The 25,354-nt window shown below is 37.9% G+C and overlaps 1 protein-coding gene and 1 pseudogene across 1 annotated transcript in view; one reads left to right on the forward strand and one right to left on the reverse strand.

Annotated features, from left to right (window-relative positions):
* Window positions 1–4,348: 4,348 nt before the first annotated feature.
* Window positions 4,349–25,354, reverse strand: part of BAG4 (BAG cochaperone 4) — a 33,710-nt gene continuing 12,704 nt past the window's right edge. Inside the window, exons 2-5 of the mRNA XM_006201126.4 lie at window positions 21,339–21,443; window positions 12,318–12,572; window positions 11,587–11,841; window positions 4,349–10,769 (exon numbers count right to left, since the gene is read on the reverse strand). Of these exons, the coding sequence (XP_006201188.1) occupies window positions 10,284–10,769; window positions 11,587–11,841; window positions 12,318–12,572; window positions 21,339–21,443 (1,101 nt within the window). The 3' untranslated portion in view covers window positions 4,349–10,283. The remainder of the gene's footprint in view (window positions 10,770–11,586; window positions 11,842–12,317; window positions 12,573–21,338; window positions 21,444–25,354) is intronic.
* On the forward strand, window positions 14,865–16,277 carry LOC140689387 (origin recognition complex subunit 3 pseudogene; annotated as a pseudogene).

Raw genomic sequence — 25,354 nt, forward strand, 5'->3', positions numbered from 1 at the left:
TTGTTTGTTTGTTTGTATCCTTTAATATCCTTTTATAATTAGCCAGTAATTAGTAAATAAGTGGGTTTTCCTGAGTCCTGTGAGCGGTTCTAACAAATTAATTGAAGCTGAGGAGGAGGAAGTCGTGGGAATCTCTGATTTACAGTCAGTCGGTCTAAAGCGGAGGGTGGTCCTGTGGGACTGAGCCCTTTACCTGTGAAATCTGATTCTGTCTCCCGTAGACAGTGTCAGAATTAAGCTGCATTCTCCATACACTGCTGGCGTCTAGGAATTGCTTATTGGTGTGGGGAAGCCTCCACACACACGTTGGAACTGGTCCAGGAACCCCTTCTCACCAGCGTACTTCAGTACGCAGAACTGTTTTAATGCATACTAACCATTTTGTTACACAGAATTTGAAAAAGGTGTGAACTGAAGGGTTAAGAGTTAATAAAGTTAATTTTTTTTTCATTCTTCATGAAGCACATTCTTAAGTGAAATTGGCACAATTTCTATTACGAATGCATGGCAGTGGAAAATACAATGAGCAGTTTGTTTCCACTGCCCTAATTCCTGGTAAGGTGCCAGCAATTTTACCCACCATTGCTTTTGCGTCAACAGTGCAAATGTCAACAACACAGTGAAAAAAGGCAAATCACGTCCTAGTATTGTTAAGAAAATAGTTTTGACCTTGTGACCCCTGAAGGCGTGTCTAAGTAAAGAGTCCCAGCGTCCTCAGACCGCCCTTTGAGAACTACAACAATTCAATGTACCCAATCTGGGGCTTGGAAAACGAAAGTAATGAATAACACGATACCTACCCTGAAGTTCAGTCTCACTAGGACAGACAAGCAGGTAGAAAAATACACCTTGCTGAGTACTGTAACAGAGACGGAGACCAGACACACTGATGGAAAAGGGGCTAGTCACACCTTCAGGCACACCCCCAGAAATTCTCATTCAGTAGGTCTTTGGAAGGATTCAGAATTTGCATTTTAAACAAGCCCTGCAGATGATTTAGATGCAGACAGGTTTGAGATTCACGCTTTAAGAAACACTGCCTCTTCAGAAATTGACACAACACTGTAAACTGATAATACAATAAAAGAAAGAAAAACACTGCTTTAAAAACAAGTGTAAATTCTAGGATTCCAAGAAGGCCCAGTAGGTAGGTAGTTTCAGAAAGACACTATCTGATGGTACCTCTCAAAAAAACCACCACTAATTTCACTGGCTATTGTTGCAGTCATCTATCAAGTCATTTACCAGGAAAGGCTTAAAGGTAAGATCTGAAACAAAGTCTACTTTTCCTCTTTCAATTCTCTAGTGTAGGAGGCAGCAAACCTTTTTTCTGCAAAGAGCCAGATAAATATTTTAGGCTGCATGGGCTGTAAGGTTTCTGAGACATCATCAGATCTGTTGTAGCACAAAAGCAGCCAGAGATAGTAGGTGAACCCATGCATGTGGCTGTGTCCCAATAAAACTTTATTTACAAAAACAGACGGTGGGTTCAATTTGGTCTCTGGTGGTAGTTTGCTGACTCTGTGATCTGGTGCAAAAGATAATGCTAATGGCCAGTAAGTTGCCTCAAGAGCAAAAGCAAGAGTCCAAGAGTCATGAAACAACTGGATTTCATATCCGAAGTCAGAATAATTGTTAGGCATCAATTTTGAATTCCTATTTCTTTCCAGAATAAGCCATCTTCCAATATTCAAAAAGTATGAGAACCTAACAAGGCATTTGATGCTATGAGGATACATAGTTTTTAAAGGCAGAAGTTCTCAGTCCCTGGTGGACACCTAGCCATAAAAAAATTGGGAAAACTCCTCAACTGTCTCTGATGCTCTGACCATAAAATAACAAGGCCTCAGGCTGTGACAGTGATTCTCATGCTCTGATGATTTGGAAAGTATGCTAAGCAGATTCATTAAAATGTCGATTTTCAGGTCCAAACCCAGAGATACTTAATCAGAGGGGTCATGAATCTACATGAAAAATTTTTTTTAATCACTGGAAAATGAATCTACATTTTAATCAAGAACATACAGGCAGAGGCTGTGCGGCAGGGTGCTTGAATCAGCGAATAGAAGACCTCAGCTGTAATTTCGGCTGTACCACTTTCTGACATTGTTTATAAAATAAGAATGTTAGAACTTGAAAGAACAAGTGTGATGTTCTTTTCTAGCCCAAAGTTGGTGATTTTTATAAGTTCATAAACCATTCATGAAAACACAGTTTATTACTTTATACCCACAAATGAATAGTTCCTGCCTTCAACTTGAATAACCTTTTTTTTTTTTTTTAAAACTTTGAGGAAAGTGATTTATACTTTCCTTACGATGTCTCTATCTTCAGTGAGGACTGTTTTGAGCTGACAACCTGATAACTTCAGTTGAAGCTATGCAGCACGGTGACTCACCTCGGGCCCCTGGAAGTTTCCATCAAGCCAAGGTTTCCTCTTGGCTAATGCAAATGTAAAATGTAACAATTTTAGGAAACAACAGGAGAAAATCTTCAGGAACTGGGGGTAAGCAAGGAGTACCTCGGGACTTGACACCAAATATCCAGTCCTTAAAAGGGACAAATGATAAATAGGATTTGATCAAAATTTAAAACTTTTGCCCTTTGAAAAACTCTGCTAAGAGGATGAAAAGACAATTTCTTCTGTACAGCACAGGGAACTATATTCAATACCTTATAGTAACCTTTAATGAAAAAGAATATGAAGATGAATATATGTAGGTATATGTATGAATGAAACATTATGTTGTACACCAGAAATTAACCCATTGTAACTGACTACACTTCAATTAAAAAAAAAAAGAAAGAAAAGAGGATGAAAAGACAAGCTACTTCACACTAGGATGAAATATCTGCAAACCACGTATCTGGCAAAAGACTAGTATCCAGAAAACACAAAGGATTCTCAAAACTCAACAGTAAAAAGACAAACAATGGAGCCCAAATTAGGTTTCAATACCAGTCTTCAATAAGCAGGACCAGAACTTCCTGAAGAAATAACTGATCCGAGGACTAGGACAGGAAATGTATACAAGATGAGCCTGGAGAACCGTGTGGTGCTGGAAAGCAAAGAAGTCTCCAAAAAACAAACAAAAAGCTACAGACAATGATGGGGGTATGGCAAAAGGACACAGCTAAAGGAGCTCCAAATAGCCACCAAAGGCAATCATTCTGAGCAACAAAATAAACAAGGTAGTGTTAGATCATAATGCAAAAACAAAATAAATGTCTATGGGTCCTTCCTGACGTAAGTGACTGATTAAACAAACAAATGGGAGAGAATGAACAAATCTACCTTGCAGGGAAATTGTAAATAATTTTTGTAGATGAACACCCTCAAGGAAGTGGAGGATTAATTCCCCACTCGTTAAGTGTGGAGCTGCATACAGGGATTTCCTTCCAAAGAGTACAGGATCAAAAGGCTGGGGGGAGTCCCTTCACAGTGGAGAAACCTGACAAACACTACACCAGCCAGGTGACCTTGGTTAACATCAGCAGTAGAAGCTGTGCTGGTGGTGTATACATTGAATATATGATAAGAAAGGGCACTTACCTCTGTGGTCTTCCTCCCCAAACCCCACAGCCCCAGTGTAACTGTGAGAAAAACATCAGACGAATCCAGTTGAGGGGCATTCTACAAAACAGCTGACCCACTCCTCAGGACTATGAAAGTCATCAAAAACAAGGAAAGTCTGAGAAACTATCGCAGCCAAGAGGCTCCTCAGGAGATGTGATGACTAAATGTAATACGGTATCCTGAACGGACTCCTGGAAGAGAGAGTTAGATAAAAACAAAGGAATCCTGAATAAAGTATGGGCTTTAGTCAATGAGAGTGTATCAATATTGATCCATTAATTGTGACAAATGTACAACACGAAGATGTTGATAACAGGGGGAGGGGTGTATGGGAGCTCTGTAGTATCATCACAGCTTTTTCTGTAAATCTCAACTGTTCTCAAGTAAGTTTATTAAAATAAACCCAGTTAGAATATGAGCAAATGACATGTGCAGACATTTCACAGAAGAGAATATACAGATGGCAAATAAGCACATGAAAATATGTTCAACATTATTACCCATTAAGGAAATGCAAATTCAAGCACAATGAGATACCACCACACACCTGTCAGAATGCTTAAAATAAAAAAAACAGGGACAACACCAAATACTGGCAAGGATGCAGAGAAACTCATACACTGCTGGTGGGAATGTAAAATGGCACGGCTACTCTAGAAAAGTTTGGTAGTTTCCTAAAAAAAATTAAACATGCAAGTATCATATGACCCAGAACTGCACTCCTGGGCATTTATCCCAAAGAAATGAAAACCATATCCACACAAAAACCTGTACATGAATGTACATAATAGCAGCTTTATTCATAACAGCCCCAAATTAGAAACAACCCAGATGTCTGTCAGCAGGGGAATGGCTGAACACACTGCAGTACGTCCATATCACAGACCACTACTTAGCAATAAAAAGGAACTACTGATACAGGAAACAACTTGGATGAGTGTCAAGAGAATTATGCTAAGTGAAAAAAAAACAAAACAATCTCTAAGGCTGTATACTGTACAATTCCACTTACAAAACATTCTCAAAACGACAAAATTTAGAAATGGAGAACAGATTAGTGGTTGCCAAGGGTTTGGTGCAGTGGGGAAGGAGGAGCAGGCGTGGCTGTGAAAGGTCAACAGGAGGAACAGCTGTGGTAGATGGAATTGCTCTGTATCTTGATCGCATCAATGTCAATATTCTGGTGGTGACAGCACAGTAAAGTTTTGCAAGATGTTACCATTGGGGGAAACTGGGTAAAGGGTACAGGACAATTCTGCATTATTTCAGGAAACTGCATGTGAATTTACAATTATCTCAAAATAAAACCTTTAATTTAAAAAATACAATATAGTTGGCACTCCTATCTGTGGATTTCACATCCACAGATTCAACCAATCATGGATTGACAATATTTGGGGGGGGGAACCTCCAGAAAGTTCCAAAAAGCAAAACTTGAATTTGCCACACACCCGGCAACTATATACATAGTATTTACATTGTATGTACAACTATTTACATAGTATTTACATTGTATTAGGTATTACAACTAATCTAGAGATGACTTAAAGTATACAGAAGGATGTGCAGAGGTTATATGCAAATACACCATTTTATGTAAGGGACTTGAACATCCATAGATTTTGGTATCTCCAAGGGGTGGGGGGATCCTGGAACCAATCCCCCACAGATACTGACAGATGACTGTACTCCCAGTTATTTTGAATTTCAGAAAAACAATCATTTTTAGTATCATTATATCCCATGCAATGGAACACACTGGAACACATTTGGAACACACTGGTACTAAAAGATGATTTGTTGTTTCTCTGAAATTCCAATGTAACTGAGAGTCCTGTATTTTACCTGGCAATACTGCTCTTGGCATTTGCTTAGCAAGATAAAGTTATGATTTGCAAAATAAAAGAACATTTAAGGGTTGGCTAAGAGAAAACATGCCCTGATCTCAGAAACCCCTAAATCCTCCCTCTCAGCAGCTGGCCTCTCCTCTGCCTCACTTTTTATTACAACAAATGTGCTACTGCCCACCAGTCCTGGTGAGAAAAGCCACGCAATTTTCACAAAGGAGTGAAAAGTACCCAGATAACCCTCCCTTCCCAATCCCAGACTTAAAATAGTATCTCCTTCAAGATAGATTATGATAAAAAAGAAAATTAAACAGAATAGTCAGGAAGCATTTTCTAGAAACAATTTTGGGTCTCCAGTACAGTAACACTGTAAAAAAACACAACCAAGAACTAACAGATATCTGAAAAATATCTCTCACATGATAAAGATGGAGATCAAACAAGAAAGAAAAAAAGCAACTTCAGAGAAAATGCATTGTGCAGGAAGAAAATACCAAGAAATTATTACTATCCTCAGAGATATAAAATGCTACAATCACAAGCAAGAGCAGAATCCCACAGAGAACACAGAGAGCAAAAAATTAAAAATTAGATAGAAATTAAAAATATAATAGAAGAAATGTAAAACTCAAAAAGAGGTGGAAGATAAAGTGAGTAAATCTCCCACAAAGTACGGCAAAAAGGCAAAAAATAAAAAGAGAAAAGAAAAGTTGATGAGGCTAAGGGTTCTGTAACAGAAACAGCAGCAATGCCAAGAAGATGTCACAGAGATAATTAGGGCAGCAGAGGGGGAAACGAACAAGGAACAAGAAGCTGTTATAGGACGTAAGAGCAGGAGGTTCCAGGATGAAACGTGCCAAGCAAAATGGACAAAAACAGACCCACACCAACACCAGACTGTTGGGAAATTTCAGAACAGAGGGGACAAAAATATCTTAAAGGCTTCCAAAGAGAAAAGCCAAGTTTTAAACAAAGGATCATGAAAACACATTTTCCAATATCCAGGATGTAAAAAAATTATTTCCTATGCACCCTTTTTCAGGGAGTTGCTGGAGAAAACACGCTACCAAAATGAGGGAATAAACTAAGAAAGAGAAAGACGCAGGCTACAGAAAAAAGGAAATTAACAGAAGAGGTGGAGAGGACCCCCAGGACGAGCAGAAGGCCCCAGAATGAAAGGGCACTCCTCTCCAGTCAGAAGGCTCCGGGGTAGACTTCCTCGAGAGTCTGAAGTTGATCAAATATGTCTGGGCATCTTAAGAGAAGACTTAGACAAATGATAGAGGAGTTGAGGTCAAATTAGTCGTAAGTACATAAGCAAACAAAACAAATCAGACAAATGATTCTTCCAGGGAAAACAAGGGGTTGTTCAGAGGAGGAAAAGCAACCACAGTTTACTACATGACTGAGCTCTGGTCAGCGTCTACACAGTCATAAGAAAGTACAACAGAATTACTGTGTAACTGGACTGAGAAGTTGGAGGGATGAGGACTGAGATGTGTGTAAGGTAGAGACCAAGAAAGAGAGAGACCTAACCTTCATCCTCTGTAATAGAAAATCAGTAGAAATGCCCTAAAATTGATAAACCAAGAAGAAGCAATACAATTGTGCTATTAAAAAATATGGAGATAATTTTTCTAAAAAACAATTGATGACGGTTACTTTTGTAGAAGGAAAAATGGGAGTGGGAGCAGAAGCATGAACTCCTTCGTGCAGAATTGACTCTTTATAAACACCTAACTTCCATAAAATTGAGTCTTTAAATTCATAACTTTCTTAAAAATAAAAAAGATGAAAAACTCCAGTCTCAACTATCCATCCTCCAAAAAACCTTTTTTATGTCAATTTAATATATTCTTCAACTTAAAAAAAAAAATCTGCCTATCTCTAACAGTATTACATTAACCAACTAAAAACCTATTTTCAGAACCCTATTCGTCAAAGCATTTAAAAGAATTCCCCACCAACCATGTGGAGACCAGCATAGCTCACCCCACGAATACTTCCTTAGGGTCTATTTGTCTATTTGTACTGGCATTTATGTTTGGAATAATAGTGGCTTATTATAAAGAAGACATAGCTGTGTTTAACATGCTAGGTCTGGATAACTTCACTCAAGATTTTGACAAAAATTATCCCCCAAGTGATATAAATTTAGACACTTTTTAAAGTCCAGATGTGAAATACCAAGAAAAATTTGAATTTAGCCTGGAGTCAATACTAAGTCAAAAAAAAACCAAATCCACAAAACATAAGTACTATTTTCCTTCTGAAGTTCACTATATTTTCTGGAACAGGTTCCCCATTGAATTTTCCTTTCTTTGAGACTGGCATTTGGAATCATTCTATCATGGTTTGCAACTCTAAGTTTGTGCTTATCCTGAATATCTTATTATAATTAAAAAATGTAAATCCAGAAGCAATAGCCTTTCCTTACAGAAGAATTCCAGTTAATGAAGGTAGAGGGAATGAGAGAAACAGGAAGTCACCGCTGGAACACCACAGCCGTAGCTGCCATGAGCAAGGTCTGCCAGTGGATGTGAAAACGAGTGAGGCAAGGTTTCAGCAGAAACAAGACATTTGCATAGCTCAAACATCTCCAGCAAGTATTTAGTCACTACAAAGGGAAACACAGTAAGTTTACAGCAGGGAATCCTAGCGGCGGTTAAGGTTAACAACACCAGAAGTACATTACCGCATCAGCTGTCATGCTAAACTGTCACAGATTGGAGGCCACTATGACGACATGGCAGCTAAATCCAAGGCAGGATCCTGAACTGGATCCTGAAACAGTGAAAGGACATTAGTGAAAAGACTAAGAAAATCTCTACTTTCAAAATTCTCTACTTTAGCTAATAGTAGTATATCAAGGCTAATTTCTTAATTTGACAAATGTTCTATAGTTATGTAAGACGGTAACAAAAGGAGACGGTGAGAGTATACAGAAGCTGTTTTTACAACTCTTCAGGTCTAAAATTACCCCAAAGTTTAAAAAAAAACTGTTAACATTCACACATGTATATGTATATATGTGTATAATGTACGATTTTATATAAATCAAGACTTCGGGGAAATTGGTACCTTGGGCACTCAGTTAAAGAGTAGCGTTCTCTCCTGAATTATCTCACTGTCTCACTGGTTTTAATATTAACTTAGCTCTGAGATTCTTCCCCTTCTAAATTTTCAGATAAACTTTGAAATTTTCATAGAAAAGCCTTTTTTTTTTAACATTCCTATAGTAGGCCAAAAACTAAAAATCCTAGAATAAAATTGTCACCCTATTATCTCATAAAATCACTCATACCAACACATAAGACCTGGCCAATATTCATACTCTATTTCTTCTTATCACATAATATGTTTGCATTGGTGAGGAGAGGAGATGGCTGATAGATTTATTATCTTATTAATAGGCTTGGCAGTCAAGAAAGAAAATGGTCATTTGGATATCTTATTAAGAAATAGTGGCTTTCCCAATAACAGATACTGTATACTGGGACTCACTTCAGATGTAAAACGTTATGTACCTCTCTTCTATGTGATAGCACAGGGCTGCCCACGCAAATCCAGCTAAGACCCTTTCAGCATCCTTCCTTCAGTCTGGCTCTAAAGTGACTATTACTAGTGGTGGTAAACATCTTTTTTATAAAACAAGCAATACTGTCCATGCAACTTATTCTAGAGAAATAAAGATTAAAAAATCTTCCTTTAACAGAACACAATAATTTCCCATCTAGCTATGGCTGATTCATTCCCTGAGCATGAACCCTCTTCTACCCTCACTGTTTCTGCTATAAACTGAGCTGAAATCTGCTCATAGGAGTCCTGATGGTGAAGCTAATATTTCAGATGGAGGAACAGCATTCCCAAATGGTCATGTTTATTACTTTTGTGGTTATGATTTCTACTCACTGTGGCATTTTATTTTTCATCTGTGTTTATCATATTGCTCAGTATGGAAGCAGCAGTAATGAAAAGATAATTGGGAGAGGGGGGAGGTTAAATGAATCTTTACCCAAATACAATTTAAGAAGCAAAAAAGAAAATGGCCACATTTTCATTCCTGTGCCCATGCCTTTTCCAAATTAACCTTCCAATATTCACATAAAAAGCAGACGTGGTAAAACTCTAACCTAACGATCTGTACCAAAAAGGAGACAATCTTCCTTGGGAACTCACTACACACTGCATTATATTCAAGTGGTGAAAAGATACAAATTCATCCAGAATTGCCTACTGCCAATATAGTTTCTTGAATAATTATATTCACATATTACTACAAAATGTACCAAGAAGTAGAGAATAATACTATACTTCTGAACTGCAAATAACAAAACAAAACAAAACAAAACAAAACAAAACAAAACAAAACAAAACAAAGGTCCAAGAAGGCTGGAGTCCAAGCTATAATTTACACATGAAGTATACGTTGAAAGCAGTCACAACGTACAAAAATGCGACAGAGTAATCCAGATGTTTAAAAAAACAGCCTGTTAGTCTCAGATAATATCCAGTCTTATCTGGTAGGTTTCTGGTGAGCCTGTTACATGAAGTGTATTTCCCTCCTGCTGGTAAGAAGCAGCTTGCTGATACGCATACATTTCTAAAGGGTACGCCTACCTGACAAAATCAGTAACTCCACAGCTTCCTATTACATTCATTGGTCTGAAAATTCTAAACAACTCATAACCAAAATGTTCTTCCAAGTCCTTTACCAGTTTTTCAAGTTTTAAATCAAAGGGAAGTTGGAATGTATTGCTTCTTGTTGTCAACAGGCATTGCAGTAAGAGGGTAATTAACCAAAATCAAGAGTTCTTTGGTCAAGTTAGTAACAGGCTTCCCCTTTGTTCTAAATCCTTTCATAATCCCTTTTTTTCCAATTTTTCCAGTATAGCCTGGATTTTGCAAACAGCCTCTTTCCTGGCCTGCCGGACAGAGTCCTGGCCCCCAGTTTCAACTGAATCCAGTTCCAAAAGTTCCTTGGTTAGCATTTCTTCTAGAAGCCAGTATGCTTTGTCTGTCTTTTTTCCTACGAACTCTTCCACTTCTTGCTCAAGATACTGGACCTTCTCCAGCACATGTATGATTTTTTTAATACTTGGGGGAGTCCCCTCATCTGAAGATAAACACTCTTCAGGAAGATTATTGCTTTGATCTTGACTGCTGGGATGTTCGCTGGAGGCGCTACCATACAGCTGAGGTGCAGCGCTGTACTGGACCTGGGAATCCAGGAGTTCTGAGTTGTCACTGTTCGCTGTTCCCGAGGACTCGTACTGATGGACCCCGCAAGGAAAGCTGTGCCGGTTCATGCCTTGATCTGATTGGCTATAGGGATACGAGGAGTCCTTGAGTGGGGGGCAAAGAAGGGGGGAAAGCAGTTTTAACAGGAATCCATCAACATCAGATGTGTTAGCCCCCATCTTTCACCTTACTAGGAAGGTACGTGGAAAGATTCCCCACCAATGAAACTGGACAGCCCTCTTTAATTATCTGAGAAAAACACAGCCCTAAAAAGATAAAAGGCAGCTCACACAACACCTCTCATCTGTGTGGCCCGCTGCTGTCTATGGCTGGGTACCCTGATAAACTCCTTTTTATTCTATTAAAAAAAGAGGAAAAAAAAGACGAAAGGCAGAGAATTCCTGAGAAGAAAGGCTGGCATCTACCCTCAGGCAGGTCATCCTCAGGGCCACCTCGCAATCTGTCTAGCAACTTAAAAAATAGGAATTAGATAGTTTCTCCCCTAAAGAGATAAAACCTTAAGACGAATCTTGAAAAGGAACTTAGCGACAAGCAAATGATGTTCAAGTCTATGGTTTAATTAAACCATGCAATTTCACATTGGTTTTGTCTTCTGTCCGGAGACTGAGGTAATAAAATCCAATTTTTGATTTTGTTTAACATTCAGCTAGTATTACAACAAGCAGTAAATCAGCATTTTTCCATCTTTCATAAAAAAGATGTGACCCTAAAACTGCTGTAAAAAAAAAAATCTATTAAAAAAAATGGTGGGGGGGAACCAGGATGGGTAAAGCTATAGGCAGTAGCCACCAACTTTTTGCGATTGGTCCCCATTTAACACAAACCAATGCAAAGAAGTTCCATGTTGTGCTGTCTTAATTTTCCAAACATCAGAAGAACAACGTTTAGAAGGCCCCCTACCTTGGGCAGCGGGGGTGGCGGGGACGGAGGGGGCTGAGGAGAGCCACTGCTGGGCCACGATGAAGTGCTCTCGCTCAGGTAGAGGTTCCCAGGTGGCGCTGAGGGCGCAGCTGAAGGCCAGGGGTAACGGGTGCCCATTCCGTAAGTACCGGGAGGAGCCCATGAGTCCTCCTGAGGTCGTACAGTCGGTCCTGGTTGTGGAACACTACGGTTACCATCCCCATAAGGATAATGGGGAATGCTCATTCCAGGGTTCTGGATTGAGAGGAAGGAAATTTGCTGGTCATTGCTAAAACACACTTGAAGAAGTAACGACAAGATTCCAGTATAAACATGAGATGCGTAATGGTATATTTTAGCTACCACTGGGCTAAACTGTAGCATCTCTAATCTGTTGCAATAATTTCTCCAAGCCTAAAACAGCCTGGTTCCAAGGATACCAGGGGCAGAGTTAGTGACAATCAAGTTCAGAAGGAACAGGGCCTACACTTCAATGGCTGAAGCATAACATAAGTCTGTCCCAAAGATACTGTAAATAAATGGATCAATATGCTACAAGGAAGCACAAATAAAGATATATTCGAACTTCCCTTGAAGAAAAGAAAAATAAACATGATATCATTCACAGAATGTTAAAAAATAAAAACCTGACCTCCTGAAGTGAACAGAGAAATAAATCCAGTACCATTCATTAATATTCAAAAACAAAAACACAGCAGAAAAAAGCTCACCTGTGAAGCAGGATATCCGGGAACCTGCCCCCTAAGAGGGGGTGCTTCAGTCTGGCAGTCCTGCTGGGGGTACATCCAACGAGAGACTGGGGCTGGGCTGTTGCCAGGTGAACGGTAAGTGCTTGGAACCTCTGTGGAGTAACTGGTCTGAGCATACCCAGGTGTGTAATAAGCCCCCGAGTATGAGGCGGTATTTGTCCCGGGGCCAGGGGGGTATGGCGGGCCATATGCTCCGTTTGTATAAGAATTCAAATTCTAAAAAAGCAAAGTTGAGGGGAAAAAGGATGAATGAGTGGAAGAGCTGAAACACCCTGACTTAATACCCAACTTTGAAAACTTTGGGAAGAAAGGAGACCAGTAACTAGTGAAAATATCAATCTTTGAGGTGTTCTTTCATGTATTATAATCATACACATACACTAAGCTCAGACCACCACTGCACAGTCTATGTCATAACAGAGGGAGGGTATATTGTGATGCACGACGAAGTGACGGCCTCAGAGCAGCGCTTCTCCACCACTTCCATCAGTGCACCTAGCAGTTACCCCCGACAGCAGGGAACCTGTCCCACAAACCAGAGGCGAGAATTTTGGGAAACTTGGGAGAAGGGCTAGAGAAAGAAACACATAAGCATGACAGAACAGTAAGAAGAAAAGACCACAGAGACGGACCCAGCCCTGCCACAGGCTTTGCGTTTACCCTCCCTGAGCTTTAGTTTCTCCAGCAGGAAAATGGAGACCATGAACTTATCTTGCAGGGTTATTGTAAAATTAAGTGAGACGAGAGATATACAATGCTTAGTACAGTGTCTGGCACATAGTATGCTCAATAATTGGGAATTATTTATAATACTGTTGTTAGTATTATGATGCCAAGGTCAGGAAGCGAACCCAGATCTGACCCCAAGCCCAAGTTCTGTGCACCATCCCACTCTGCTTCCCAGATAATAACAGCAGACAGAGACAAATTCCTCATATATTGCTTACTGCAGTTTTAAATCACCTTTCCACCTAGAACCCTCAGTTCAGTAATCTAAACAAGATTAAAGCTAAACTCTAAATGACTACCTTAATGTATTAATTTGTACTTTACCTTTTTAAAATGGTAAAAACATAGAATCAATTTCTCTAGTACTCATCCTTCTAAGACTAGATAATCCATCTTATTTTAGGTAGAAGAATAAGAAAAGAGCCCTGTGATATTAACTAGACTTACTGTGGTGATCATGTCACAATGTACACAGATACTGAATCATTACATGTATACTCTGAAACTAATGTCATATGTCAATTATACCTCAATTAAAAAAGAAATCTGCTTTCTAAAGCTGTTAATGACTGAAGAAGATGATATTCAAATTTGATTCCTGATCTAACACATCAAATAGAGGGACAGATCAAAGTGGGAGGGAGGGCATAATTCTGTGGGAAATAATTTAAATTCTCAGCCATACCTTTATGGCAAGAAGATAGAAGACAGGCTACTCCCACCAAAGAATTCCTGCAGGGACAGGTGCAAGGGAGGACCCAGCAAGGCGTCCCTGAGCAGAAGGACAAGGAACACCCTTTGTCAAAGCCACTGCAAGGCTGATAAAGTCTTCTGCCCACAGGCTGCTGTCCGTAAACAATCCCTTATGCAACATACACAGTTGAAGACTCGATAAGAAAACATCATGTGACTTTTTGTACCGTTATTCAACTTCTAGAAATCCTTCCTAAGGAAATGATTCAACCGAGAAAAAGTTGTTTTTGTTCATCACACCATTATTTGCAATCACACAGATTTGTAAACAACCTAAATGTCCTGTACTGATGGAATGATTAGGTAGATTATGGACTATTCACTGAGGGAAGTTTATTCTGTCTTAAAAAAATTCACTGTTAGAATTAACCAGACATTTAATGATATTAAAGTATTACTTTTAGTTTATCTTTGAGTTTTAATAATGGCACTGCAGTACTGTTTTTAAGACTTCCTTATATCTTCAAGATACATAAGTATTTACCAGTGAAATAGTAATGATGGCTGGAATTTGCTTCAAAATACTCCAAGGATATAGATGAAACGTTATGGCCTTGATTGACACTAGTTGAAGCTGAGAGATGGGGCCATGAGAGATTACTGTGCTATTCTCATTACTTTGGAGTGTTTAAAAATTTCTTTAATATTAAAAAAAAAGAGTTCTTGTTTTTTCACCCTATAGCATGGAAAGTACATATAAGTGAAAAGTCACACAAAAAAGTGTATGTACCATAAGCTTAACACTATGTAAACATGATAGGGAAAAGGCTGAAACCAAATTTACCAAAATATAGATATATTAGGATGACAGAAGTTGAGTGTTTTTTCTCCCTTTTCTTTATTCCTGGATGTTTAATAATAAAGTTGTATTACTTTCTACAGTAAAAAAAAATTTTAAATGTCATGAAATTCCAAGTATGTCTAGAAACTGGTGGGCCGCTCGCTACTTCATCTAAGGCCAAGTAGACTATTTTCATGAAGAGAAACATGTCTAAGGACAGCGAGTTGCGATCTGCAACTTGTCAACTGGTATGGCAACACATGAAATCTGAAACTGAGCAACTACAAGAAGAACTAAATAAAGTCTTTGACGGGCACTGAATTTCTGTAAAAGTCTCATTCTGGATTCCAGAAGAAATCAAGAGACTGGAGCTCTTAAAATTCAAAACAATTCCAAGAGCTGTTCTTGTTCTAGATGTAAATGCCGATATGACTTAGCATTCCAAAGTCAAAATAACATCACACCATATGGCGTCTCACTGCAAGCTAAAGATTAGCCAGGAGGAAATACTTCTTCCAAAAGTTGGCTTTACAGTTGATGGACTGTTGTGCTGATGTAGAATCCAAAGAAGAGAAAAGTGGTCCAGTCTCTCACCCAGAAAGTGACACACTGTTTAATGGATTCCCCTTCCACTTGGTATATGAATATCAATCAGCAAACAGATCCAATCCAAGCAGGGGGAAAAAAAGATTTCCTCTAGCAACACCATAATTCCTCCTGGTGTGCCTATCTATTCACCACAAAAGTACTCCAAGACTTCATAATTAGCAGCAGTCAGCATCAACTTGAGTTTCTACTAATCCTCGTTTTCAGAATTGCCACATCTATTGTCACTCACTGGCTGCTTCCTCATGCAGTATCTCTACTTACAGAACTATCTCAATTTTTGTCCCCTAGGAACTCCTAACCACAGTACTTAATCAGCTGTATTTTATAACCAAGTTCCCCTTTAAATTAAATGAAAAGGTGTTACAGGTTCTGACCAACGTCTTTTTGTATCATGAACTCTCAATTCAAAATGTAAAAAGGACTTTAGTTTCCTTTGTTAGAGCATTTCTATTGGCAGACACTCAATGTTTTGTCGTGTAATCTCCCAGAAGCCAAGAGATGGTCTTCTTTACCCGAAAAATCAATGTGAAAACATCCATGTTTCACTCTTCAGGAAATACTGGTGGCAGGGAGCTTTAGAAAAGCAAGTTACCTTAATGATCAGTGAGAGGATTTTAAATAAACCAAAAAAAATCACAGTATTTACCAGAAAACCTGCCTGCTCATCATACTTTTCCCAAGTACCCACTGGGTCCACAGATCAGAGCTACAACCTGCGTGTTTACAAACGATCGTGGAGTCAAAAGAATATGTATTATTAGCTTTGCAGTTGCTACAGACAGTGACTAAGGATGAGCTAGTGTTCGTAGTTCAGAATGTTGCAAGGTTTTAAAGTCTTCTGAACAGCAGCTTGGCAGCACAGCAAAGAAAATAAAGGAGTTCCTGGCTGAGTTTCAGAGCCTGACACAGAGGCCAAGAGAAAGAAAATACTTCTGGGGCTTCAGAAGATAGTCCTTGATGCAAATGGAGGAGTTAAGAGCAAATAAGAAGCAACCTTAGTTTAAAGAACTCAGAAAGCAGCTGAGGAATTTCATCAGCAGTCTAATGAGCATCCCCTCCCTCCAGGGACACAGGGCCTGTTCGAGCTGGTGCACTGCTTGCCCACACCTGCCCCCTGAACCTCCCTACCCGCTCCCTGACCACCCTGACTACAAGCTGACGAACGAAGCTCTGGAAAAGAACGAAGCTCTGGAAAACGAGGAAAGCTGCATTCTGAAGACTGCCCCCAGCACCTGCCTGGCATGTAAGCCACACGTGAGCACAGCACACTAACCAGCTGCGGGGACTTGCTCAGGGGCCCTCACAGCATTAAAAGCTTCTAAAGAAACAAATGTAAATTCCATACTCTTAGGGGGAAAATGCACGAAATTGTGCATTCTTGGTTTATTGGAGCTGTTTCTGAATTAAGACTGTGTAAGATTTAGAAAACCTACCAAAGAGAAGAATGATCATGAGGTGGCAGCTAGAAAGACAAATGAGTGAAACCATGTAATTCTGAAAAAAGGAAACCAGCCATATCTACACACTACTACAGGAGTCTGTTTTGGTCAGAAGAAAAATGTGTAATCCCCGTGTAATATTTCACCAGAAAATATACGTGTGCTAATCCCACACGGTTATGTGTCTAGATACCTTTGGGTTCAGAATCCAGTAATTTATATGTTGTATCAAAAAGCTCTCTCACATTATTGCTGTTGCTTCCAGAGTCAGCACTAAATTAAAAGTCAATCTTTCTTAAATACATGTAATAGATACATGTAATAAATTCCTTTATCTAAGCGGGAAAAATGTCATGTCCTAAAAACGATCTTTATCAACACGAACAATTGATGGAATCAGAAAAATTAATATTGCTGAGAAAAACTGTGACTCATGACTTTAAGTAAGGAGTTTTGTCTGCCTCCTTCATCAACTGTGAAAGTAATGTATGCCATTCCCCAAATTGACCTTTATGCAACCCAAGTGAAAATCCCACCTGCCTTTTGTGCTGAAATTGCAAAGGTGATGCTAAAATTCATATGAAAATGTAAAGGACCCAGAATACCTAAAACAATCTTGAAAAAGAAGGCAGCTGGAGGACTCACACTTCCCAATTTCAAAACTTAATGTAAATCTACGGTAATCAGAACAGTTTAGCACTGGCACAAGGACAGACACAGAGATCAAGGGAACAGAATTATGAGTCTAGAAAAAAACTCTTACCTTTATGGTCAACTGATTTTCAACAAGGGTCCCAAGACAATTCAATGGGGAAAGAACAGTAGACTTTTCAACAGATGGTGCTGAGATACTTGGATAGTCACAAGTAAAAAAATGAATTTGGACCCTACTTCACACCATATACAAAAATTAACTCAAAGTGGATCACAGACCTCAATGTAAAAACAAAACTATTGTTAAAAAAGAAGGGGGGAAAAAACCTCTTAGAAGAAAACACAGGAGTATAGCTTTGTGACCTTGGCTTCAGCAATGGTTTCTTAGATTTGACACCAAAAGCAGGAGCAACATAGAAACACAGATAAATTAGACATCAAAACTCAAAACATTTGTGCTTCAAAGGATAGCATCAAAAGGGTGAAAAGACAACCCAGAAAATGGGAGAAAATACCTGTAAATCATATATTTCATAAGAGACTTGTATGTCGAATTTATAAAGAACTCTTGTAACAACAATAAAAAGACAAATACCCCAATTTGAAAATGGGCAGAGGATCTGAATATGTATTTCTCCAAATAAGATACACGAATGGCTAATAAGCACATGAAGATGCTCAACATCATTAGTCATCAGGGATCTGCAAATCAAAACCACAGGGAGATACCACTTTACACGACACAGCTCGTGGAAAAATAAAAATTAAATGGTATGTCCACAGAAGAGGACATTATTTGGCCACAGAAAGGAATGAAGTATTGATACATGCCACAATGTGCATGAACATTATGCTAAGTTAAAGAAGTCTGTCACAAGATATCACATATTATACGATTCCAAAATGTGGATATCCACATGTGAAAATGAAATGTCCAAAAGAGGCAAATCCATAGAAAAAAAAACAGATTAGAAGCTGCCAGGGGGCTGGGGAGAGGGTGGAATGGGGTGATAGGTACACTGCTCTATTTGGGGTGATGAAAACATTCTAGAATCAGTGATGATAGCTGCATAACCCTGTGACTACACTAAAAACAACTGAATTGTATGCTTTAAAGCCCAAACCACAAGCATGGAGCGTGAAGCGGTAACAATGCTTGCTTCTCAGTTTCAGTCACAGGAATGAAGGTGACACAGATAAAATGGAAGTTTGTGGTAAGTAGTAACATGATCTTTTTGTTTATTTTGCATTCCACTATCTCTGACCAACTTTATCCTAAAGTTCATATACACAATGTGATCATTACTTTAAAAACCTATTGCTTTTATATTTCCCTAAGTAAATAATCAAACATTGCTCTAACTTTAATAAATTCCTCTGGCTCAAAATCAATCTTAAAGGATTAATATTATCATCAAATTAATGAGAAAAAAGGAACATAATTTTTTTTAATGAATTAATTATTCAACCCCATAAAGAAACTTATTTCCATTACTTTAGCCTCCATATCACAAGTAAATTAGAACAGAATTGAATAGAGTATGTGACTTTGAACTCTATCAGGAGAATTACATTAATATAGTTGATGGTGATGTGAAATTTTAACTCTGCAGAGAACATCAGTCTACAGAGAATTCTAACTTGGATCTAAAATTCAAATTCTTTGAAAGCTGCTTAAACGCAGCTGCTTTAAAAATGGTATATACTGCAATCATGTTTTTAAAAAGTATTTGCATATAGAAATATGATATCTGGATAGAAAAAAAATGGAAGGAAATCTGCAAATGAGACAATTATTGCTTTATTAGGGTGGCCAAATTATGGGTAACTAACTTAAAAAAAATTTTAAGTGGCAATGATTTATTTATTTCCTTGTTTACTTATTTATTGATTTTGTGGGGAGAGGTAATTAGGTTTATTCATGTACTTATTTTTTAAGGGAGCTACTGGGGACTGGACGCAGGACCTTGTGCTTGATAAGCATCCACTCTACCAATGAGCTATGCCCTCCCCCACAGAGACTAACTGTTTAAACATTTCCTCATTGGTGCAACCATTATGACAATTTGACTATATTAAATAAAGATGTACATCCCCAAACCCACCTATTCCATACCTGAGGGAAATTCTTGTCTCATACGTTATACAATAGAAAAGGGAAAAACAATGTTGAGTTTAAAAAGGTAGCTACAGGAGAAAGCTAGTATGAAACCGCTCATACCAAGTTTAAAAACATGTTAAATAAAACTATAAAATTCATATGCAAGTAGTAAAAACATGAGAACACATGTGAGACAATAAATAAAACTTCACGAAATGGAAAGAAGTGTTACATGGGGCTCCAATTGTATTTATTTTACTTTTTAAAAGATTTCTGAAACTTAAAAACTGACAAAGCTAGGTGCTAGATTAAAAAAAGATGTACATATTTTATGTACTCTTCTGGAACGCTTGAAATACTTATAATTTAATATTTGTCATAAGAAGTCAAGTTTTTTGACAACAAAAGCAAAAATAACTAAGTGGGATTACATCAAACTAAAAAGCTTCTACAGAGCAAAGGAAATCATCAACAAAATGAAAGTCAACCTACTGAATGCGAGAAAACTATTGCAAATCATAGATCTGATAAGGGGTTAATATCCAAAGTATATAAAAAAACTCATTCAACTCAACATAAAAAGAAAATCAGATTAAAAAAATGGGCAAAGGATCCGAATAGACATCTTTCGAAAGAAGATGTACAGAGGGCCAAAAGGTACAAGAAAAGGTGCTCAACATCACTAATCATTAGGGAAATGCAAATCAAAACCACAATGAGATACCATCTCACACCTGTTAGAATGATCATTCTCAAAAAGACAAGAAATAACAAGTGTTGATAAGGATGTTGAGAAAAGGGAACCCTTGTGCACTGTTGATGGGAATGTAAATTGGTGCAGACACTATACTACGGAAAACAGTATGAAGATGCTTCAAAAATTAAAAACAGAATGACCATATGATCCGGCAATTCCATTTCTGGAAATATATTTGAAGGAAACAAAACACTAACTCGAAAAGACAGCTGTGCCACTGTGTTCACTGGAGCAAAGTTTACAATAGCCAAGACACGGAAACAAGCTAAGTGTCCATCGGTGGATGAATGGATAAAGAAAATGTGGTGTGTGTATACATATAGATGTATATATTTACAATGGAACATTATTCAATCATAAAAGAGAAGGGAATCTTGCCATTCGGGACAACATGGATGGGCCCTGAGGGTATTATCCTCTATGACATGTTAGACAGCGAAAGACAAATATCATAAGATCTCATTTATATGTGGACTCTAAAAAACAAAAAAATAAACAAGTCAACTCATAGACACACAAAACAGACTGGTGATTGCCAGAGGTGGAGCGGGGGTTGGGGGTGCTCCCCAAGGGGTGAAGGTGGTCAGAAAGTACAAGTGTCTAGTTATAAAATAAATTATGGGGGTGTATAGCATGGTAACTATAATTAAATACTGTATTACATATTTGAAAGTTGCAAAGAGAGTATATCTTTAAAGTTCTCAACACATCAAAACTTTATAATTATGTAAGGTAATAGATGTTAACTAGGCTTCTTCCGGAGATCATTCCCAATGTATACAAACACTGAATCATTATGTTGTACACCTGAAACTAACATAATGGTATATGTCAACTGTATCTCCAAAAACAGGCCCTATTTTTAAAAAGAAGTACATTTTGTATTTGTTGTTTCCAGGCCCTGAGAAATAATCTATTCCTCCAGCTACCTTTTCCTAGATATTTCCTTATCTCTGAGTTAAAAACATTAAAATGATTAAGATAGAGTCCATTACACAACAATGTAAACTGACTATCCTTCAATAAAAATTTTTTTAAAAGTACAGAGTCCATTAAATAACAAAAACCCACACATCTTAGTATGAAATTTCCACAGGTTCTGAAAATAAATCAATTAGTTAATAAAAAATTCAGAAAGTCTGTCAATTTTAGACCATACCTGGCCTTGCATTTCTGGTCTTACAGAATATGTACTTGGGTAAGGAGCCCGAGGTCGCGCAGAATTCCAATAGTTAGAATTGTAGCCAGGATAAGGTGGCTGCTCCTAAGGAACAAAAGGAAAACAGAGTCACTTTTACTAACATCCTTATATCATTCTGAAAAGTTCACAAAGGCAGGTATAAGTACCAAAAAAAAAAAAAAAAAAGCAATGGGACTCCCCACTATAAAATCACTGATTATTCAAATCGATGCAGATATATTATATGGTAAATCACTTGTTCTAGAAAAAGCAATTATTAACTATTCTTACACATTATACCAACGATAAACAACTGATATATCAATGATACGTCTACTATGTCAAGATAATTAGCAAAACTAGAGACAATGGATTCCTTTATCCCTCTCCCATCACTAACCCCATCACTACTAATTTAATTAGTGCAACACAATTACAGTTCTTTGTTAAGGAGAGTAGTATTTACTTACCTCAACAACTTTGGAACTTGAAAATATTACTACTAAACTTTACTTCAAATGCATACATCTTCAATACTCAACTTCTTTGCCTGGCCACACCCCTAGTTTTTTCATATTCCTCTACTTTCTGTTACAGCTAAGCTTTCTGCTGGCTGTCCACAGCTAACTCAGTACTAGGAACTGATGAAGAATCATTACCCCTTCAAGGAGAAAATCCACCTGTGACATTAACCCTTACAGCTTTTCATTCCAACTCAAAAAGTTAGTGCAGTCATTTGCAATAAGCCAATATACTCTGATAAGAGACCAGATCAACTCAAACCCCTTCAGGCTGTTTTAATATATACATTTGTTACCCATAAGCCGAGTTATTTTGCTTTGAGCTTTACAGTTTAAGTATAATTTTAAGCTTAAACAGAATCTTCAAATCTTGAAATATGGTCTCAGAAAGAAATTCACTGGCAGATGCGTCACTGAGAATTTAATTATCACCATCATAGCTTAACTGCACTACTTACCAGTTTCATAATACTTTGTTTTCAAAGCATGCCATCATTCCACATGACATTATACAAGCCGCGCATGTAACATCTCCCTTACATAACACAAAAACTAGAGCAATATAGAAACTAGCCAGATTACAAGGAAAATGTTATGGGCAAACGTCAGATCCTAACAACCAAATTTCTCAGTCAGGCAAATTCCCCTGATTAATGCCCTCCCTTCCTTGCCCTTAAGTGGTGTCTGACTAATTGATTTTTCTTTACCAAGAATTTGAATCTTGATTAAAGAGGTGAAAAGACAGGAGTGGAAGCTGACTCACTCTGGCTGAGTGTGGTGAACACCCAAATCCCCAGAACTTCCTTGGCTTCTGTTCTTTCCTACTGATTCTTGGAAGCACCCCACACATTTCTACTACCTCTTCCACCCACTCGTGTCCTTACTCCTTCCTTACTCAGCTTCCCAACACCTGAATCCCCTGCCGCTCTTTCCCTCAGATGCACTCAACCTGCAAACACCTCACCCAGTTTAAACCCCATTATCCACTGACTCCATTTGTGTGCTTCATCTAAGCACAAGCCGAGGGAAACACAGGCTCTCTGGTTTCATGCAAGCAGACACTCAGCACTGCCGAGAACTGCACTACACTTCCTCTGGACATGCATCTCACTCTCCAGAACAACTGTTTCCCTTTTTTTGTCCCCTCAAATCTCCATACCCTCTTAGGCTACTCTTCATTTTTCAACTGATAACTTTATCTTGTATTTCACTTAAAAAAAAAAAAGGCAGCAGCAATCAGACAGAAACTCCATCTTCCTATTTACTAAATCTACAATGTACCATATCTGTCACTGTCTTCCCAAAAAGCAAGAATGAAGTGTCTCTGGCCCTGTTAAAAGGCCAATCCTTCCACATAGCTCTGGACCACATAACTTCTACCTTCTAAAGCACTTTATTCCTCCAGCTCTCACTACCCTTTCTTTTATCAGTCATCTGTTTTTCCAGGAGAGCAGATCAGCTCCATCAGAACCTGCCCTCAAGACTTCTCTAAACAAATATTAAAACATATTTTTAAACTACCATACTTAACAGTGTGGCAAGTGACTGGATGTATAATAAACAAGATTAACAACAACTTGATAATTGCTAAAGATAAGTGATGGATATCTGGGAGTTTTATTATACTAGTCTCTCTTCTTTTACAGATGTTTGGAAATTTCTACAATAAAAAGTTAAAAAACAAAACGGTTGGACAGGGATTGAAGGTAGATATCCTTTAAATATACCCTGTTTTGTACAGTTGACTTTAGAACAATGATAAATACTTTACATAATTACAAAAGATAATGAAATATTTTTAAATCCCTGAAAGAAAGCAAAACAAAACAAAAAACACTGAGTATTAAATTGACAGGACAATCCCCCAAAGAGAAACTATTTCAAGTGACTGTAAAGCACAGTAATGTGACCAGCATCCCTACTGGGACATACTCTATGCACTTCCCCCTACGGCCACTAAAATGGATTCTTTTTAGTAATCATACTAATAATTACCGACATTGTTGGTACTGTTTTGATACTGTTGTGTAGGTTTGTAGCTGAAAATGAGTGATTACGTTTGTGTGGCTGAAAATCAGCATCTTCACAGTGGGAGATAAGTCATATAAGAATCATGAAATTTAGCAGCACCTTAGTACATAAAACAATTACTAACAGAGATAAAGGGGGATACTGGTGGGAATACAATCATTGTCGGAGATTTTAACTTCGCATTAACATCACTAGACAGATCTTCCAGACAGAAAATAAATAAGGCAACAGAAAATTAAATAATACAATAGAAAAATTAGACTTGGTAGATATTTTCAGAGCATTATACCCCCCCAAAATAGGATATACATTCTTTTCAAGTGCACATGGAATATTTTCTAGGATTGATCATGTACTTGGGCACAAAAGAAGCCTCAACAATTTTAAGAAGATTGAAATAATCTCAAGCATCTTTACTGACCACAATGCCATGAAACTAGAAATGTACTACAGAGAAACCAAGGAGAAAAAAAGGAAAGCATGGAGATTAAACAATATGCTATTAAAAAACCAACGGGTCAATGAGGAAATCAAAGCTGAAATTAAAAAATACCTTGAGACAAATGAAAATGAAAACACAACCACACAAAATTTATGGGACGCAGCAAAGGCAGCGCCAAGAGGGAAGTTTATAGCGAAACAGGCCTTCCTGAAAAAAGAAGAACAATCTCAAATAAACAATCTAACCCACCAGCTAAAAGAATTAGAAAAAGAAGAGCAAAAAAACCCAAATGGCAACAGAAGGAAAGAAAGAATAAAGATCAGGGCAGAAATAAATAGAGAGTAAAAAACACAGAAAACAATCAAACCAACAGCTGGTTTTTTGAAAAAGTAAATAAAATCAACAAACCTCTGGCCAAACTCACAAAGAAGAAAAAAGAGAGAGCATAAATAAGCAAAGTAAGAAAGGAAAATGGAGAAATTACAACAAATAACATAGAAATACAGAATATCATACAAGAATATTATGAAGAACTGTATGGAACCAAAATAGATAACCTAGAGGAGATGGACAAGTTTCTGGAAACATACAGTCCACCAAGACTTAACCAAGAAGAAACTGACCACTTGAACAAACCGATCACTAGAAATGAAATCGAATTAGTAATAAAAAACCTCCTTACAAATAAAAGTCCAGGACCAGACGGCTTCACCAGGAATTACACTAAACATACAAAGAAGAACTCATACCAAAGATTGAAAGACTGAAAAGAAGGGAATACTCCCAAACTCATTCTATGAAGCCACCATCACCCTGATACCAAAACCAGGCACAGACACTACCAAAAAAGAGAATTATAGGCCAATATCATTGAAGAACATAGATGCAAAAATCTTCACCAAAATTTTAGCAAATAGAATCCACAGCACATAAAAAAGATTATACACCATGATCAAGTTGGGTTCATCTCAGGGACACAAGGGTGGTTCAACATAAGCAAA

Source organism: Vicugna pacos, chromosome 26 (assembly GCF_048564905.1).
Source record: "Vicugna pacos chromosome 26, VicPac4, whole genome shotgun sequence".
Taxonomy (NCBI): Eukaryota; Metazoa; Chordata; class Mammalia; order Artiodactyla; family Camelidae; genus Vicugna; species Vicugna pacos.